This window comes from Haliaeetus albicilla, chromosome 27, assembly GCF_947461875.1.
Source record: "Haliaeetus albicilla chromosome 27, bHalAlb1.1, whole genome shotgun sequence".
Lineage (NCBI taxonomy): Eukaryota > Metazoa > Chordata > Aves > Accipitriformes > Accipitridae > Haliaeetus > Haliaeetus albicilla.
The window spans coordinates 20,219,820-20,238,325 of NC_091509.1; the positions used below are offsets into that span (position 1 = coordinate 20,219,820).

The window sequence follows — 18,506 nt, forward strand, 5'->3', positions numbered from 1 at the left end:
TGAGAGGCAGGGCAGAGCGATCCTTCCCCTCAAAAACCTCTTGGCACTGACCGCTGGCACACGGGGAGTGATCCCTCACCCTCCTGAACGGCGGAGACGGGTTTGAAGACGGCGCTGCCCTAATTCCTGAAGCCACACAGTTTTCAGGCACTGAGCTGCTGCCATCGCCAAAGGAGAGTTGGCAACGTCCCGGCTGCCTTTTACTGACCTTGATCTTGTTCTACATTTGGTGCAGTACCTGACGAAAGATTAGTCCCGGACCTCTGACACGCAGAGACACAGTTACACCCGTTCCTTCTTAAAGGTGATTATTATGAAGGTTTTACCCTTGTCTTGAACTACTAAAAGCTGAGTCAAAAATGATAGCATCCCATTCTCTGATGATAGCCTCTCTCTCTGATGGCAGGGTAGTTGGCAGGAACCTTTTTTTATTTCCACCTGGAACGGACTGAGGAGTTGCTTCAACTGAAATCCCGGAGAAGAGTACCAGGTTTGACATGACTTGATAAATATGATCAGCTAGGACTGATACTGGTTGAATCCATTGAATATAGAAAGCTGTTTTGCATGCATCATCCTGCAGAATTTCCAAATGAACATAAAATTGCTCCGGTTTAGGACCAAATTCCATTCCAGCCTGTGTTCTGCAAGTGAGCGCACTTTGAATATTACCCATTTGTTCTGTTCAGTTTTATATGCGTGGTAAAAATCCTTTTATCTCCTAAAGGTTTTTTGAAATAAAATGAACAGTGTTCAATACTTAATCTAGAGGCTCTACACAAAATCATTATGGTGACTTGAATAATTTGTACACGTAATCCAACCAGCATCAGTGTGTCTAAGCTCTATAACTTAGGTACGAGATTCTGAGGTTTTTAAAAGATTTTTAAAAAGCCCAGCTTTCGCATTCTCCTAGGGAATTTCTGTTTCCTCCCCAATACACCTGGTTGTGTAAGAAAATCTTTTCTATTGATAACAATAAAGCAATGACTAAAGCCACACAAAGTAATCCTGTTATTAGTAGAAAGGCTTTTAGATGTTAATAAGATGCCCTCAAACAAACTCCATAGAAATACTCAAAGGAGGAGTGTGTTTGTATTGTTAAAGTGGTCTGTACTAATTACACACTTTAACATAAAAAGTCACCTCTTGACCTGATAGCAGCTCGTCCAAGAATGGCAGCTATGCAAGGTGTCTGCTTAATTAAAAGTTAATGTATTTTTCATTACTGTGGTTCTAAAACGTAAAGCCAAAGCCTCTTTAGCTGTTATTTGGAAGATGGGCAGGGAGCCTTAAATTCTACTGCAACAAAACACTCAGAAAATGTTGCTGAAGAGGGAGCTGATGGAGCCCAGCATGAGCCAGGGAGCTCAAGGCAGTGTGAGAAACGGCAGAGGGAATTAAGGAAAACAGTAAGATGAAAAAAACAGTTCTCTTGTAAATGAATGACCCTCGATTTCATTTCTCCTCAAGAAAAGATGTCCTCATTAGCCCTACTCCATGCTACAGATTATTGTAATTATCAGTTCTTTATCCTGTCAAGTGCACTCCAAATATTTTATTCATAAACCAGAGCTTGTCCTTACGCCGCAGACAACCCCGTTACGCCCCCGGGGGCTGGTCGCCCACCGCGGCGGGGGGAGCCTGGTGGGACGGGCAGCAGCTCTCACCTCGTCCCACGGGTCCCTGCGGGTGATGGGATTTAATGATGTATTATTACCTGTTCCTGGCTTTGCTTGACCTCGGGTGGGTAGCGTTCTCCTTCCCTTCCCGATCCTCCTCTGTCTCCCCATTGGGATTTTAAGGTTTCGGGTGCAGAAACTGCTTGACGGTCTGACTGCGTCCGGCTGTCTTCGCCTGTAACACCTGCGGGAGCCACCCCAACCCAAATAATAGCAGTAAGTTGGTCAAACATTCCTGGTTTTGATCAGCTATGTATGACAACTATAGTTACCATTTCTTTAAAACAGCTGGTACTCTTTCTAAAATAGCACTAGGAATATTAAGCGGGAGAATGGCTAACCACTGGCAGACACGACATGCAATGCTGTATTGATCTTCGCAGCCCTAAGTCAGCCTCAGATCTACAGTGGTGAATACAATTTTTGGCACATTCAATTAACTTCTCATTTACGTGGAAGAAGCGGGAAGAGAAAGGATGCAGAGCTGTTTGGGTGCTGCTGCACAAGCAAGTTTTGCACTACATGTTCACGCTCAGTTGCTAGACCAGTGCACTGAAGTGAGTCCTTTCAGGCTTCCCAAGGCTACTGAAATAGACTGAATATTTTACTGAACAGATTTAACAGATTTACTACTCAAGAGATGTTAAAGCAATTTTTCAATTAGAGGGTATGTGAAGAGATGGAAAATTACGCTTGCCAAAGTAGATGCTTTTTTTTATTTTTATTCCATGCATTTCCATAGTGTAAGCCCCATAAATGAGTGCAAGATTTTCCCACCAAAGCTGTTAACTTTTAAGGCAAAATCACATCTTAAGCTGTGAACTGACATGATAAAAATGAGTGTTTGGAGTCGCTGGAAGTCAGTGCTTCTACAGAGGGCTGGAAGAAAGTGCACATAGCATTTAGATCTTACCAACGCAGATACACTGTAAGTGATAGGCAGGTCTTGTGCGGGTTGTAAGGACAGAGATGTGAAGCAAGCAAGTAGGATGAAGAGTAATTTTGCCAGCTGACGGGAGGGAGTAACCTGATCCCATACGTAATTTTATAGTGTCAGCGCTGCTTGAAGTGGTTTTTCCCAAAGTGCATGGCCTTGGGTGAGGCAGCGTCGGTCTCTTTGATCCCTGTTTTACCGCAGTTAATGCCAGTGGACGTAAGGAAGGAGGGGCCGTGAGGCCAGGAGAGGGTGGTTCATTCCCCAGTCCAGGTTTCTGAGTTGGCTGAAGCAATGTAATACCAAAGCGCTGTGAGCATTCCCCATTCATCTCAATGGGCCGTTACCTTGAAAGACCAGTTTTCAGCATTTATATGCAATATAGTTTCAAGGCTTTCTTATTGCAGAGCCTGTGAATGAGAGTAAGCAAAAAACATCATGTGAATGATAAAACTGTGAATGCAGCAGCTTTGACAATGTGGCCTGATTGCCCTTTTGCTGGCTCACTGCTGCTGAAATGCTTAATAACAACAAGCTGCACCCACCTGTCTGTGTGGCCACACATGGCAAAATACGCAGACACATCTTGTGAGCGTTGGCCAGAAGGAAATGATGTGACGTGGTGTGGTTTCAGAGGTGTTGGTGTGGTTTTCAGTAAGGCCTGCTGCCTCAGGTGTTTCTTTTGTGCAGTACATGTAAGTCAAAATAACTGAATTTTTAAAATTTAAATAAAGTATGAGAAAGCTTCTCACTCCTTGGTTAGAAGAACATCTGTATGTTAGATGCCATACATGGCTGCATTTGGTACAGGAGTTTTCGTGCTTGGTGACTTCCAATATTTGGGCAGTTTAAAACTGGGTTTATTTATATTTCAGTGACAACAGTCTTACGTTAATTCTTCCTCTTCAAGGAAAGAACCTGACTCATTCTTGTGCCTTTTCAAAGGACCTTGGCAGGAGTCCTCGAGAGAAACAAACGCAGATGCTCTTAAGCAGGGAGAGCTTTTGCTTGTCCTCCTGTTGCCAGCTGCTTTGTAGACTTAACTATTGCAGCCAGGCTTGCCAGAGGACCCATCTTAGCGCCCTCACGCCACAACCACCGCTAGGTGCCTCAGGAAAATGATGCAGCAAGTTTGATTGTGGCAGATTCAATTTCTGTGTCTCTTACTTGGCTTTAGTGTTTAGGGGGTTTTTGCAGCATAGATAATCCATCTCCTTGCTAAAATCCTTCAAAGTTATTCCTGGAATGAGGCAGAAGGCAGGCAGAGGAGGGAGAAGGGGAACAGCTTCCCTTTGTAGTATTTCATATTATTCCTGTGCTGTTGCCTTTTGCAGAGGTGGTTCGGCTGAGCCTGCCGGAGGACCAGAAGATCAGCGTTACCACCATCACAGTTGGCCTGAGCACCGTTCTGACGTGCAGCATCCGCGGGGCTCTGCGGCCTCCCATCATCTGGAAGCGCAACGGCGTCATCCTCAACTTCCTCGACTTGGAGGACATCAATGTAAGTCCTGAATTACTCTTGTCATTTTCTTTTTAGAGCATTGAATATGACTTCATTTAACAGATGATAGTTTTAAGGGAACAAGTTTTATCTAGTTATTATTATGGAAAACTGGAAGCTGGTGTGATATTTTGTTTTTATGTGAATATGTCTCAGGAATAAAAGTGAAACAACGTATATGCAGCTGAGAGTAGGGGTACTTGTAATATGTTATTATGAAATTAAAACTCGGTGCTGTAATAACCCAGCACTTAAATAGCACTGGTGCTTCATCCCTTGTTGCTCATTCAGTTTGGTGCAACCTGTGGTCCACGGACAGCAGCCCTGGAAACCCAGAGGAAGGCAGCGCTACAGACCATTAACTCCTCAGGGAACTCGTTCCCAGTACAAAGAAACAGGTTAATTGAGAGCATGAAACAATACATTTATGGTTGGCAATGAAATCTCTCCTCTATCTAAATCAAATAATACGTTTTTATCTCTGTTCCTCCTGTTTCACTTGCCTTTCAGCCAATTCTCGTGTCTCATTCCTCGGCTACTATTTCTGATGAGCAGTTTAAAATACGGGAGTATTCAGCAGGGTGTGGCAATACCCTCACAGGAAGGAAGATGAATCTCTTTTAATTCGCAGTGCTGGTCTGATGTGTGAGTCATAGTTTGTTGTAAAGACAATACCTGAATAATGGTGTAAACTACTCATTTATTTCATAACGTTTAATTACGGAGAGAGTGGAAAGTAGTGTACAAAAAATATGGTCTGTATTTCATTTCTCTTTGCATTAAAGTACACAGTAAATCAGGTTTTATTTTAATTACACTACAGCAAGAGTTGATTTATATTTTTGTTCAGCTCTTGTTAATTTGATAACCACTCAGTTCAGAGTTGTTACAGGCAATACTGTAGCTCCCTAAATTGTTGTGTATCCAGGATTGCTGAAATGTGAAAAATCTTTGTTTTACTCTTCTGCGTTAATACGTGAAAATTATAGCACACGGGTCAGAAATACACATTGCAACTCAGTACATTATTTGTTGACTCTACCTTAGCAGGAAAATTGTGTGCACTATGTGTAGGTGATTACTGTGTGCACAAACTCAGTAATTACAACCATCTAAACATTCTTTTCTTTTCATCAAAGCAAGTATTACCCTTTTAAAATGCATTTCTTGTCACCGTTTGGAGCATGACGTTGAAATGCAACATGAAACCAGCAAACATCCCGCTGCAGGATTGGCACGGGACTACGCAGGAACCGTAACGGGGACGCACAGGATGGCACAGCCAGCCTGAAGCCGGTGTACCTGACCAGATTTCTGATAGACATCCATCAGTACCAGGGTTAGAATAACGACCTTCGGGTCACTGACACTGAAAATACGTGGAAACCTGCCAAGCCGCGATGCGCGAAGTCAGGTGTTCCCTGCTGTAGTTTGAGCGCAGCGTAGTGAGCCGTGCAGGTGGTTGACCTGGCAGCTTACTGCCCGTACCGCCTGGTGTGAATATTCTTCAGAACAGATCTATTCCTTGACACAGATTAAGCTTAGTAAAGATTACACATGCTGCCAATGTGCTCAGTTTAATCTGTAGTGAGCAAATTCCACAGCTTTGTGTGATCGGAGTCTAGAAGGAGCCTTTTCTTTTGGCAGTTATATTCGCTAGATAGATCTGAGACATTGTGGTTTTAGGGTCAGTTTTGTTGGGCTCAGGATTGAGCTGGGGTTAGAAGCAAGGGTCAGCTGTTCTGAAATCTTATTTCCACACACTCTGGAGGCTCAAGAGCGGTCTCAGAATTTTTTGGCCAAAAGTAAAGAAAATTCCAGGTATTTCTCTTACCTGTATGAAATTTTTGTTATGATCACATTATTCTTAAAAGATTAAAGTTCATGTGTGAACTGGACACAAAATGAAAGTCCAGGAATAGGAGTAGAAACACATCCTTGAAGGGTCGATAGCACGTGGCTCTGAGGCTTCATTTACAACTCCTACTGTTTTAAAAACAGAATTTTGAGGAGTACATTTTCATGCCAGTTCCTCCCTAATTTAGCACTGGCCCAGATGGATTTCTGGTTTACTTATAGTAAAGTAGTTCTCTTTCTCATTGATTATTAAATGTTAAGAGTTACGTCCTTGCACATAAACTGAGTGGTTCCTGAATGATCCAGCACCCCCTAGCACAGTACCATGCAATACAGCAGAAAAAAATAATCACTTTTTGATCTGTTTGAACTAGTACATCACTGAGAAACTATATCAAACGAGCACTCTGAGATTCTTACATGGAGGAAAAACAGGATTTATGCCTCAATTTTCATGTTTGACCTGTCAGTTTATGACCTCTATCACCTTGTCATATAACACCTGCTACTAGTGCGCATCAACTCTTTTTTTAATCTAATAAACAACCTCCACACCTTTTTCGTCCTTAATTAAACAGTAAAGCTTTTTATGTTCCGTATATATCACTGCTATCTGTATTCTGGTCTGGTTGCTTGAGGTGACACAATTTGGGGTTTACCGTCTTTTATTTTCCCTCTTCCACTATGGGCAATCTGTGGGACTCTTGGGCTCAGGTGTGTCCCCTCTCTGGCTACTGAGGACGGGCACCTGCATGTCTGAAGCGCTTGTTCGTAGCAGGGATGAAGAGATGGTCCTTCAGCTGGTAAATCCAGTCTTTTTCTTTAGATTAATCACAAGTTTAAAAAGTCCTGTACTCAGGGGGCAGGAGCCACGTTCATCGGCAGCATGGACACACTTGGGTTTGGGGTTGATACTTGCGTGTAGCATGGAGCGGCATCAACATTCGCTTTGAGGCTTGCGGCGTGAAAATACGTGGAGCCGTGCATGCTCAACAGCGTGGGGTGGGGTGGGTGGCAGCAGACGGTTCAAAGCTTCAGCCTTTCGTGGGTACAGAAACTCACATTAAACAATAGTCTATTTAAAGGCATTGACAGCAGGAAAGTAAAGGCAGTGTGCTTCTTAATATACTTGAAGTCAGTTAATTAAATTACTTCAGTTTTCTTTTAGTATGCCTCAAGCAGAAACTCGATTGCATTTCTGCTTTTCACAATAAGGTTAGCAATTTGGCTAATTGGAAGTGCAACAGGAGATTAATTGTACCTTTTTAACTTCAAGAAAATCCTCCCTGCTCCTGGCACAATGGTAATCACATACAAACCTACAGGATATTCGCACACTCGGAAAAATCCTCGTATTATATTTCAATTAAACTCTTTCTCTTTTAAATGCTAATTCAAGAAATCAGATGAAAAAAGAAGCCCAACTCTGGAAAAAAACAGAATCCTTCCAACTAGGTGTGAGAGCAGCACAGGAGAGGCACCGCTGAGAAGTCCTTCGTGGCTTTATTCTCTCCAGATTCGTGACAAATGTGACAGGAGAAGGTTGACTGTGTTCCAGATTGATACTAGAAGTGACAAAGATGGTCAACAAAAACCTAGGTAATCCTAAATTTGCGCAGAACTGAAAGGTTGAAAATTACTGTAAAGCCTGGTTGTTCAAGCGCATTACTTAAATCATTTTTATGTGATAAGTTGATTGGCAACAAAATATTAATAATTTTTCATTGCTGTCTTAATCAGAAGCTTTCATAAGCAACATAGTAATAATTTGTCTTGTCCTGTCTGTGAAGAACTCTGTTAATGAGTTGTCACATAGCTATTGCAAAAGAACCATCTTAATGGTACATGTAATTAAACAATTTTTCATGCAAACATTTAAGATTGCTTTTAGCATAAAAATATTATTTGTCCATAAATTACCCATCCATATTATTTATCCATTAGAAGTCCCTTTGCAGCTGTACTTTATAAAAAGTCACATCAACTTTTCTCGTGCAGAAAATAACTATAATGTTGCTGAAACTGATAAGATTGCGATAGCTATAAATTGATTTCTGACTACAAATAGTGAAGTGGTTAAAATGTGTCATCTTTCAAAATAATATATTTTTGCCCCCTAGGAACAAGCAGTATGTTTTCCCAAATACATGATTATGAAAGCATTCCTCAGTTTGAAAATATAATAAACTCCTCATGGAGTCAAATGTATTTATACAGTATTTATAGGATATTGTTTCACATGATTTGATATTATCTCCAGAGAAACATATGTAAATTAATAAACAAAATTTATAAGCAAAAGTTATTCCTTCAAAAGCATGGTGGAAGCATACAAGAACAACACAGATTACCATAAGAAAACAAATGTTACCGAATACAGGTAGATGAGAATTTGATGAATTGCCAAGTGTAATGCAGGTAGCTATAACATAAATTCATGAGTGTCTTTCATTATTCATTTCATATTAATCTGTACACTTCAACTCAAATCTGCGTTAGATCATTAGTTCAAAAAATAAGCTTTTCATAACAGATCATTGAAATACAGGTTTCTTTGTTCCTGCTGATGCCAGGTAGGATGGCATGTCCTTGCTCTCCCAAAAAATCCCGTCCAGGGACAAGCGCAAGACTCCAGAGTCAAGTCCCGCATGGTGGAAGGCACACCTGGGAATTAAAGGCAGGGGAGAGAGAGTGCTTTGCAGCTACTTTATGACTTGTCTTTCTCCTCGTTTGATGAAAAAACAATAATTGCCCCTAAAAAGCATGCTCCCAGGAGTTAACAGGATGCAGCATATCATTTGTTTACTATTGTCAATTGCATGTATCGATCAGCTTATCTTGCACAAAGTACACCGAGAAATGTCCAGTAAGATGTCCACGTGCCAAATTCTCGAAGCAGTCTTGAACGTTCCTGTCCCACCTCAGGCATTGTATTACAGTGTCAGGATGTCGCACAGGCTGAAAGACTGATGGGTTGAAGCTGGGATGAGACAAGTCCAGGTCGAAGCTGTTCAGCACCAGGACGAAGTTCCCGGTTTGGGAAACGGTGGAGCAGCAGCTCCTGGGAGTGCGGCAGCATGTCCTGCTAAGGCTGGCCCAGTTCCCATGCGTCTCCTCTGCCATTGCCTCCCATCAGGGGAAGGAAACCTCTGCTCTCACCTTCGGCCATTCTTGCCTTTGGTAAGGCCATGTGAAGAAAGTCTGGGTTTTGCTGCTGGGGTTCCTGTCATCACCCAAGACCCCGGAGGCACTGGAGATACATCGGCTGAGCTCAGAGGTGTAAGTCCCTGCTTTGAGGACAAGGAGTGATTCTCTTCTCCAAACACGTTCGCCTCTTCCCCATACAAATCTGTGTGCCTTACTCTGGCTGAATCCAAGCCTGCCTCCATCTCTGCCCACCCAACCTCTGCCAGGTCCCGGGTGCAAAGAGCGTTAGGAAGTGGCAGAAGTGAACCTGGGGGGGCACAGACCCCTTTCTAAATCGTTGATTGCTCATACTCCACATCTACCTGCGCACCCGGGAAGATTCACCTCCACGTATATATTGTCGTTTGTCCGTCTCGACCACGACAATGACTCTTACAAGATCTGTGCTTACCTGCCTTGATACACATTTCATGTCTATTCATGTAAATGTCCATTTTCCGTATATAATATTTGAAACCCAAAGCAAATGGCGAACCTTTAAAGTGCAAGTCACTTGGATTAGATTTCTCATTAGAACAGGCTGTATGAAGGCGATATATGCCTGTTGATGGTTTTAATGTAGTTTCACTGTTAAATAATAAAAAGGTCATGTGTGAATAACCCCACTTAATACCTTGCTAATAGAAATCGGGCTGTTAAAATTATCAAACCCTGTGTCATCCTAGATGCTGCAGTAATACTGCGATGGGAGTAAATTACAGGAAGTTGCATGTTTAAAGCCAAGTTTTTTTCTTTCAAATCAAAGTTTAAGAAATTGCACAGTGCTTATAGTATCTTAGGTCTTTGCAGGCTCTAAAATAGAGGTTAAGTGGAAAATTAATACTTGCAGTATTTTCAGAATATATAGTCTCTCACTTTGCTGTAATGAAGATCTTGTATCCAACTTGTGCCTTCACTGGAATAGCTCATTTTTGGGTCACAGACCAAAGTTTGTAGGTGATTATTGCAAATGCGGAAATACCTTCATGGAGACAATAGAGTTGTTCACCTGGTCCTAAATAGCCAGTGGAGTATAAGGCTTCACCTTCCTAAACAGCCTGATTTTGTGGAGGAAGATGATACTCTGGGGTGTTTTTGTTTTGCTTGCATTTTTAGAGGCATATAGGGCACATACCTCGTGAAATTGTTGAGAAACCTGAGATGTTAGATGGAACTCTCCTATAGATGAATTGCATGTACTCAGTCTGGGTTTTATAGCAGAAAACTATGACTGTGAATGCAGCGTGAATCTTCTAAAAATGAGCAAGAAGAAAGGAGTGAGCCCATCTGCTGTGAAGTATTAAGGTAACTAGACTGGCACGCTTAAAAAAATGCATTAGAAAAAAATTGAGAATGAGATGAATTAGGACTCTGAAATCAGTTGTGCTCTCCCATACCTGCTCTGACTGTTGCAACTGGTGATTTAATTACAGACCAAAATCCATGAATCCCCATTATCTACCTCTGTACTGTAGGGAGAAAGTTGGAGTTTATGAATATAATTTCCTACCCAGATTGGTACTTACCTGTTCAGTCATGGTCTTTGCATTTCTCTGAAATGTCCAGTAGATCCAATTAATAGAAACATTTCACTAAATCCCTACTATGCTAATTCCTCCCTTCCAACAGCTCCAGCAGGAAGACCTACCATTGATTTTCCTCATTGGGTTGTCTCTGAGTTTCTCAGGATATAAAAGCAATCCATTTTTTCTTATATTCTAATTGTACAACTATCTAAAAAGTTCATTTCCATATGTGCAAGGCAAAAACTTTTTTGGCTCACCAGCAAAGTCTCACATTGTGCTCAATTCTTTGAGCAGAAAAACAAGAAAAGATAAATTAATACCCCATCAGGCTGTGTTTGCAATAGTTTTCTGGCATTTGCTTAAGGCTGAATTTTTCTCCATGTAAATTACTAAAGTGATAGCATGTGTAAAACCAAGAACAAATAATATTAATGAAGCATAAGTTCTCAGCTTGTCTCTGGAAATGAATTATTAAAAGCACCAAAGAAAGTGATTTAAGAGCCCATGACTAATTTAGTTTTTATTATTTTTATATGAATCACTCATGAATCTATTGTAAAAAAGATCAGAGACATTTGATTAGTGAGGAGAAATCATTTTCAAAGTGATAGCCATTGTTGTAGATTTTGCATAATAATAATCTCATTAAATGCTTGGGTACATTTTGTTTTAAAATCCTGTAAATATTATCAGAGAGAGATTTCTAGGACTCTGAGGATCAGGCAAGCTTTTTTAACGTGAACTAGTTAATATATTTCTGTTGCTGTGCTGGTTACTATGAAATTGTGATGGTGTTTTTCTTTGTCTAGTGGAAAACCGGTGATGCCAGCTAGCACCAGTGCCGGGACTGGTTTTGTCAGTAGGCAGCGAAACCACATGGGGAAGGCTCCCAGCTTCACTGGACTTGGTGGAAAGGGCTGAAAGGGAAGGGTTTAAAAGTGAAGCGAATTATTATTATTATTTAGAAAGAAATCCCAGCAACCGGTAGGACTCTCCTAAGAGAAGAAACCACTCGGGGAGCTTTATTCCCTCTGTCGTTATTTCTGCTATGAACACTTTTAAATCAGCATGGTGAGGGGGTATCGACCATCTTTGGGACTCACCCCCAACGTATAGTAGGAGCATTCAATATCTAACTGGGGTGGTTTAAAATCGCCGTGTAGGTTTAAAATCGGGGAGCATGTACCCCATAGTGCCGCACTGCGGCGTGACGTGCGCCAGCGGTTGCCGATAGCTGGAGAGACGGGGAGATCATCTGGGGTTTCTGTCACTGGGACTCGTTTTCCCTGTTCCTTCTTCCTATTTATAGCTATAAGGCCAGTGGTTTTTTTCTCAAGTAACTGGAAGTTCTCCTAAAAAATAATAAGCCTGAATCTACTCTATGCTAATTCCTCTTCAAACTTCCTGGAAATCAAGAACCCTTGCCAAAAATTTAAAGGATTTTAAATATGTTTCTGTTCTGCGTTGGAACAACCCCAAGACCTGTTAGAAAGCTTCATGAAAAAGCATCTGACATGGGTAAAAAAGGCGGGTGGGGGGTCAGTGCCCCGCACCCTCCGGCATCGCCCCGGCTGCCCGCTCGGCAGTCCCAGGTTAACGGGGGCTCCTTCTCCGCCGGCTGCGTTCCCGGGTGTCAGAGCAGGAGATTTGTGGCATCACAGTCACATATTGGATTTCACTTGAGACAGTATGTGAACGAGATTTACAAGCAATATGCAATGTTTTACACATTTCTAAGCGCGGTGTCTCCAAGCCGCGACAGATTGCATGACCAAGGAATGCATTAGAAGGGAGGAATGGGATAAATAAATATGAAAAATCTTCTGTTTGGAGAGACCGATGTCTTGGGTAATCAGTAGTGATGGAAAGGAAACACAATACAAAAAAAAGTACATATCCATTTTCTAGGATCTGCTTTGTTATTTTTTGAAATTGACTCTGTGCAGTAGCAACTTTTTTTATTTTTTAGATTACTGAGCTGTTATCAATTTAAAATGCAGGGTGGCATATTTTTTTAATCTTGAAAAGTTAAAACAGATTCTGAGGTCACTTAATCAGTCCTTTATTTGAAGGGTAACTGCAAGACATAAAAGAAGCTCATGAAGGGCAGAGAACTTCTTATTCAAAAAAGGGAGAGAAAACATGAGACAAACTGCTGGAAAAGTCAATTTATCATCTGCCACTAGTCACCCTTATCAATTATGAGAAATTATAAGCATAGCTTGCTGAATTATTTTTTTTTACCAGAACGTGTAATGTTATTTTATAATGAACTTCATAAAATAGAGGTGATGAACACCCTTTCCTTATCTGGCCACTTTGATGCAAGGCTCATCAGTTTGTGGAGTTAGAATGGTTTCTGCCTCTTATTTTCATCGCTTCTGTTTCTTCCTCTTCACGAGAAAATTCACCTTCAGTGGTAAATGAGGAAAGCCATGTCTCAGAAGTTACTTTTTTTCCTTCCTCCTGGCTGCCAGTCCTTTTTCATGGGATGATACAGAAAAATGTCTTTTCAGTTCACCATTGGGCGTTACTGGGGTAGGAGCGGAGCAGTCCCAGCTCCCGGGGGGGTGCAGCACTTGCTGAGACTCCTGGACTGCCCTGAGATACTCTGCTTTTAAAGGTGGGATAGTTTTAGGGAGAGAAGCATTACATTACATTGCTTTTATAGATGTTTATGGTTCCCTCTGACTGCTTTCAAGCTCGTGGTGATTTGGAAACCTGGCTTTGCAAGCAAGATCCATTTGAAAAAAAGTCAAAAGCACCTAAAATGTTTCCTCTGCCTTTTCCCAGTGTGAATTCTTCCCGTTCCCTCTGCCCACCCCGTCCTCTGCCCTGCCAGTTCTCCCAGCAAGCTTACGTGTGTGTGTTTGGGTGGAGGGATGGAGCTCAGAACCTGAGTCTCTAAAAATGTTTTGTGCTAAACAGTTTCTGAGAACTTTTGTTCAAATTGCTCCCGCTTTCCTGATGCACGTTTTTGAGAGGCAAGAAGTCCTTATGGACCTGCAGTTCCTTCTCAGCTTGATAAAATTGTGTGCAGCGCTACGGTGTTACACCCTGTCGAGGACCGCTTCCCAGCAAACCAAAACAGCAGCTAAGCACGTGTTAGTGTTAATTTAAGTCAGTGTTAATTTACACCCCGGTTACTACAGTGGCAGCGGCAAGAGAAGCACCCGAGCAGCTCGTGGGAGCTGCCAAAGGCAGTGCAGCATGGAGGGCTGTGGGAAATAGCCCAAATATACCAGGGCTGCCCACTGCCAGCCTGGGACGGCTTCCCGCTGCGCTGCAGGACTCCTGGCTGGGATGAGTGCAAGACGTTGTTAGAGGCTATTAAGGAATCGAAGACTTATTGTTTCCTAACGCTCTAGGGCTTGGAATTTTATGGCACTTTCAAATATACCCTTATAAAATACACACAGAAAGTGCTTGTGTGTAAGAATGCATGCATATATGTAAAATGTAACTGTGCAATCCTAATATACTAATTATATCCACAGGGAGACACAAGGAGAAACCGTGAGCTGCAGTAAACACACAGAAAGAGTAATTAATTTGTTAGAGAATTCAGTATTCTTTTTGTAGCAGCAAAAGGTTCAGTGTTGAACCTAAATTTCGTAATCACTTTTTCCTTCCCACGTCTAATACTGGTCATTCCTAATAACATTGTAGTCTTATGTGAATTTACTGTGTGTGTGCAAGTTCTAATACAGGACAGATAATTTCCTTCTATGCCTGACATAAATGATACGGTGTTAACCTAAATCATCTTTGATAACCTTCTTTAAGTGCTCGAAGTCAGAAAATAGTTTTTAAAGTCATAAACCATGCTTTTACCAATATAAGCTTCTCTTTACAAGAAAAATGCATTTGGAGAGGAAGAGAATAATACTATAATCTTGCATCAGTTTGTTTTTGCAAGGGTCTTTACTTATATTAATACATTTGTATGCATTGGAAAAAACAGATCATCCGTAAAAAGACAATTACAGAGCACAAACCGAGCATTTATAATATTTTTCTGAGATTTCTTAAAGGAAGCAACATACTTAAAACAGAGAAGATTTTATTGTCCTGTTTTTCTACAACTCCTTATAAATCATTCCATAAAAGTAGCCATCCTGCTTTTATTGATCAAAACTCAATTTGAGTTGCTTTGGGATTAACTTTAAAAACTGTTGTTAAGTCCCCTCCACTGCAAGCATGTCATGCAAATATCATTTGAACAGGGTTGATATCTTTTCTGTTTGCAGTTACTCGTGTGTCTTTGCTTTCTGGCAGGAAAGATCTAGCTGACCAGAAAACAGGCAAATGCTTGAAATGGGAATTTTTGAGTAGATATTTGTAATAATGTATTGGGTGGCTTAACCAGCTTATCTCCTAGTGTAGATGCCAAATCTGCCTGACGCCCAAGGTGGCAGTAATAGCTGAGATGCTTTTGATTCTAGATAATGAATTTCAGGATCATCTGTGGATTTACTGTTATTCTTTATATGTTCGTACATTTGCCTTAAGGCAGCATATAGCAGAGCCAGGGTGGTTATATCTGTGCTCTCTCAGGTCAAGGTCTGTGCTTTGGGAAGGGTTGTTGTCCTGCCTGTAAACTCTGTATTTCTCAGTGCTCGCTCTCAATCTGCCTTGTAACATGTCTGAAAACCAGGCAAGGTCCCAAACTTCCCTTCCTCCCTGCCAGTGCTGGCCTGCCACTGAGAGGAGAGGCATGAAGACGTTTCTCTGATGCCAGACAGAAGTTACTGGAGAAGATTCAAGAGCCAGCAGAAGTAGTGCCAGATCAATCCCGTACTGCAAGAGATGGGCTACTTTGTGCTTTTCTTTAAGGGTGCCAGCTGGCATTGCAAGTCTGCCTCAGCATCGCAGCTTCCTTCAAAAAATGTTCGAAGTGTCATGGCTGGAGAGGAAAGCTTGAAACTGTAAAGCAGATGCACCCTGAAGAGGCAGGAAAAGTGAGATATAAGGAGCCCCAAATGGTTTTGGTTTAGAAAGCAGCCCATCCAATGATCAAACAACTCTTGCTCATAATTTCTGAGCACCTGGCAGGGGGTTTGGCAGTAACAGCTCGGATGAGGATGTTTCCGTGTAGCGTTGGACCTGTCGTGGGCGCAGCGGGGAAAGGAGCGGCGTCAGCACCTCCGTGCATCGATTCCCTTTCTCCCTCACCAAGAAACTGGGACCCGAGTTCTTGACTCCCAACCAGCAGAGCAAAGTTGCATTCCTATTTTACGCCTGCCACCCCAGTAGGTCCGATCGAGTCGTGCTGGAAGACCCCGGCTGGGAGGTTTTCCCCCTCCTCAGCGCACCACGGTGCTGCGCTTCCATTTCACTCGGGGTGGCCGTGCTGGGCAAGGGTGGGAGCGGGCAGGACTTGGTGTAGGGGCTTTCCCCGTACACCCCTTGGCTGCAGGCTGGGCTTTCCACCCACACAGTGGAAATTTGGAAAAAAAAGTCCTAGGGTTTTCACGAGCAAAACCACTCTTCAGCACTCACCCTGTTGTACTGCGTTTGTGCCACCCCGATTCTAAGTTGAATTTACCGTACTTTTGCAGTGGAATTCTGCAAAGAGTTTAGTTTCGCATGTTTCACGCGTGGAGCTAATTAAAGAAAAATTGTTCTTTAAGCTCATGAACTGTTTTTTAAATGTATCCTTCTGGGTTTGCCTAGAAGTACAAACATTCTGGAGCTGCAGAAGTCTGAACATTAATGGAGTAACAAGAGAAGCTGCTTCGTATACCCATCAGTGCTGTGGTTCTGTTAGCTATAATTTGAAATAAATTCCTAAGCAGGGCACTTGTACAGCATATTCAAGTGCCAAAACCTCTCTGCTAACTCATATTCTCCCCATCTATAATCAAAAATTGAAGTAATGCAAGAGCAGATCTAGGAAGATGAAAGGGATAAAGAAAGATACTTGTCAAGCAGTTACAGATCAAAACAAGTTTGAGAAAATGCTTTTTGTCTTCTTCCTCGTCTCCTGCCTAGGATATTGTCTGAGATAAGTGACAAACAGTTTCAGTTCTTTCTCATCAAGTCTCAAGGTTACAGTGCATTTTCTGAGAACCAGCTTAGATAAAGGAAACCTTAACCCACCCAGAAGTTAGCATTTTATGCATCTGAGGTTAACGGGTAGATATTAAGTTCCCCTGTAAATTAAACAGCTGAAGATTGCCATCTTTTTTATGTGGAAAGAGCACCTTGTTAGCAACCAGCATAAAAGTTCATGTTCTCAGATGAGTTACCTTGCCTTACTCTTAAATTGCCGCTCATTTTCTCTCTGCGTGTTGATTTATGAACTTTAAAACTTAGTGTTCAAAATTCAAGCTGTGTTGCCAAGATGTGGTGCTATCAAAACCACTGAACAGGTAGTCTCCCTTCATGTGGTGTTTAAAATATTTTTACTAAATAATAAGGCACCTTTCCTGTCTTTTGTTACATACAGGATTTTGGAGAAGATGATTCCCTCTACATCACCAAGGTAACAACTATTCACATGGGCAATTACACCTGTCATGCCTACGGCTACGAAGAGCTGTATCAGACCCACATCCTTCAGGTGAATGGTTAGTAAATGGCATATATGACAATCCATGAAAACGTTCCCGTAAGCAAAGTTGCGTGTTAATCTCATTTGCACAGAGACGTGAAAGGCCACGCACCAAATTGTCTGTGTACAAAAGTGAATGCAGTTCGGGGTTTGCTCACTCCTGCTATCACGCAGGCAATCAAAAAGATAGGTACCAAGGGGGGACGTATATAATTACCTGGGCTTCAGCAGGTATCCTAACTGTAAAACAAGCTGTCAATAACATTTCCATAGTTAAGAGCAGTGTTTCAAAGCATCTTTTAGACTAATTACTACTTTTGTCAATAGAAGCATCGCTTCAACAATTTCTTCTTTCAGAAAATCATTTCTGTTGCATGAAGTAGCCCAGGATATTTAAATAAATACAGCACAGTGTTTCTAAAACTAGCTCTCTAACTCCCAGCTATATATCAGATTATTACCTGCTTGTAGTTGGCTTGGTTCGCTAAGGGCTATTTACATTGGCTAAAGGTATGGCCCACTGGGCTGCAAAATGAGGGCAAACCATTTTACAGGTGAGAGAATCACACGGGGCATATTCCAGCATTCTCGTTCACCTCCGTCCCCTGGACCACATTTGCTCCTGGCAGCACTTGTATTCAGGCATTTGCTATCTTTCTTCTGACCTCAAACTCAGTCAGTCGGATATAGTTTAAAATTACATTAGCTTAAGCTGGCATTTCACCGAGGAACTAGCCCATGGAGTATCCACCTCCCAGCAGCAAAATCAGTGTCCAACTTTAAACCCACAGTTACATGTGCTAATATGACCAGCGGTACAGAATAGGAGACGGGGTAACCCGTTGCTCCCTATGGGTAGATTTTGACATACTCTGCTTTGAAACTATTTAATTTTACAGGAAAATTCAGTAACTTTATTACAGGGGATATATTATAAGGAAAATTACTATTTAGGTCTTTCTCTAGATGTGCACAGACCTCTACAAAGGAGGGCTTTCAGCTGGTAAAAGCAGATAGCTATACACAGGTTAATAGAGAGAGGCTGACACAAAGCGAAACAGTAAAAAAGGGATATTTATGCACTTTAAGAAGTGCCATGGTGGACGTGGGGTTTAGGTTTGACTGCAGCTCAGGTCTTCTGGACGTGTGTAAGTGTTCCCCACCCACAGCGAGTACCTGGAGGAGAGCACGAAGCATCCAGTTGATTTGAATGAAAACTGACTTAATGTTTCTACATAATAATTTGTCATCTTTTCAGCTAGTA

The 18,506-nt window shown here is 41.8% G+C and overlaps 1 protein-coding gene across 2 annotated transcripts in view; it reads left to right on the plus strand.

Moving 5' to 3' along the window:
* Positions 1 to 18,506, plus strand: part of FSTL4 (follistatin like 4) — a 240,491-nt gene that overhangs the window by 193,951 nt on the left and 28,034 nt on the right. For both annotated transcript variants that reach the window (XM_069772285.1, XM_069772286.1), the window contains exons 7-8: positions 3,951 to 4,117; positions 17,138 to 17,258. In XM_069772285.1, the coding sequence (XP_069628386.1) occupies positions 3,951 to 4,117; positions 17,138 to 17,258 (288 nt within the window). The remainder of the gene's footprint in view (positions 1 to 3,950; positions 4,118 to 17,137; positions 17,259 to 18,506) is intronic.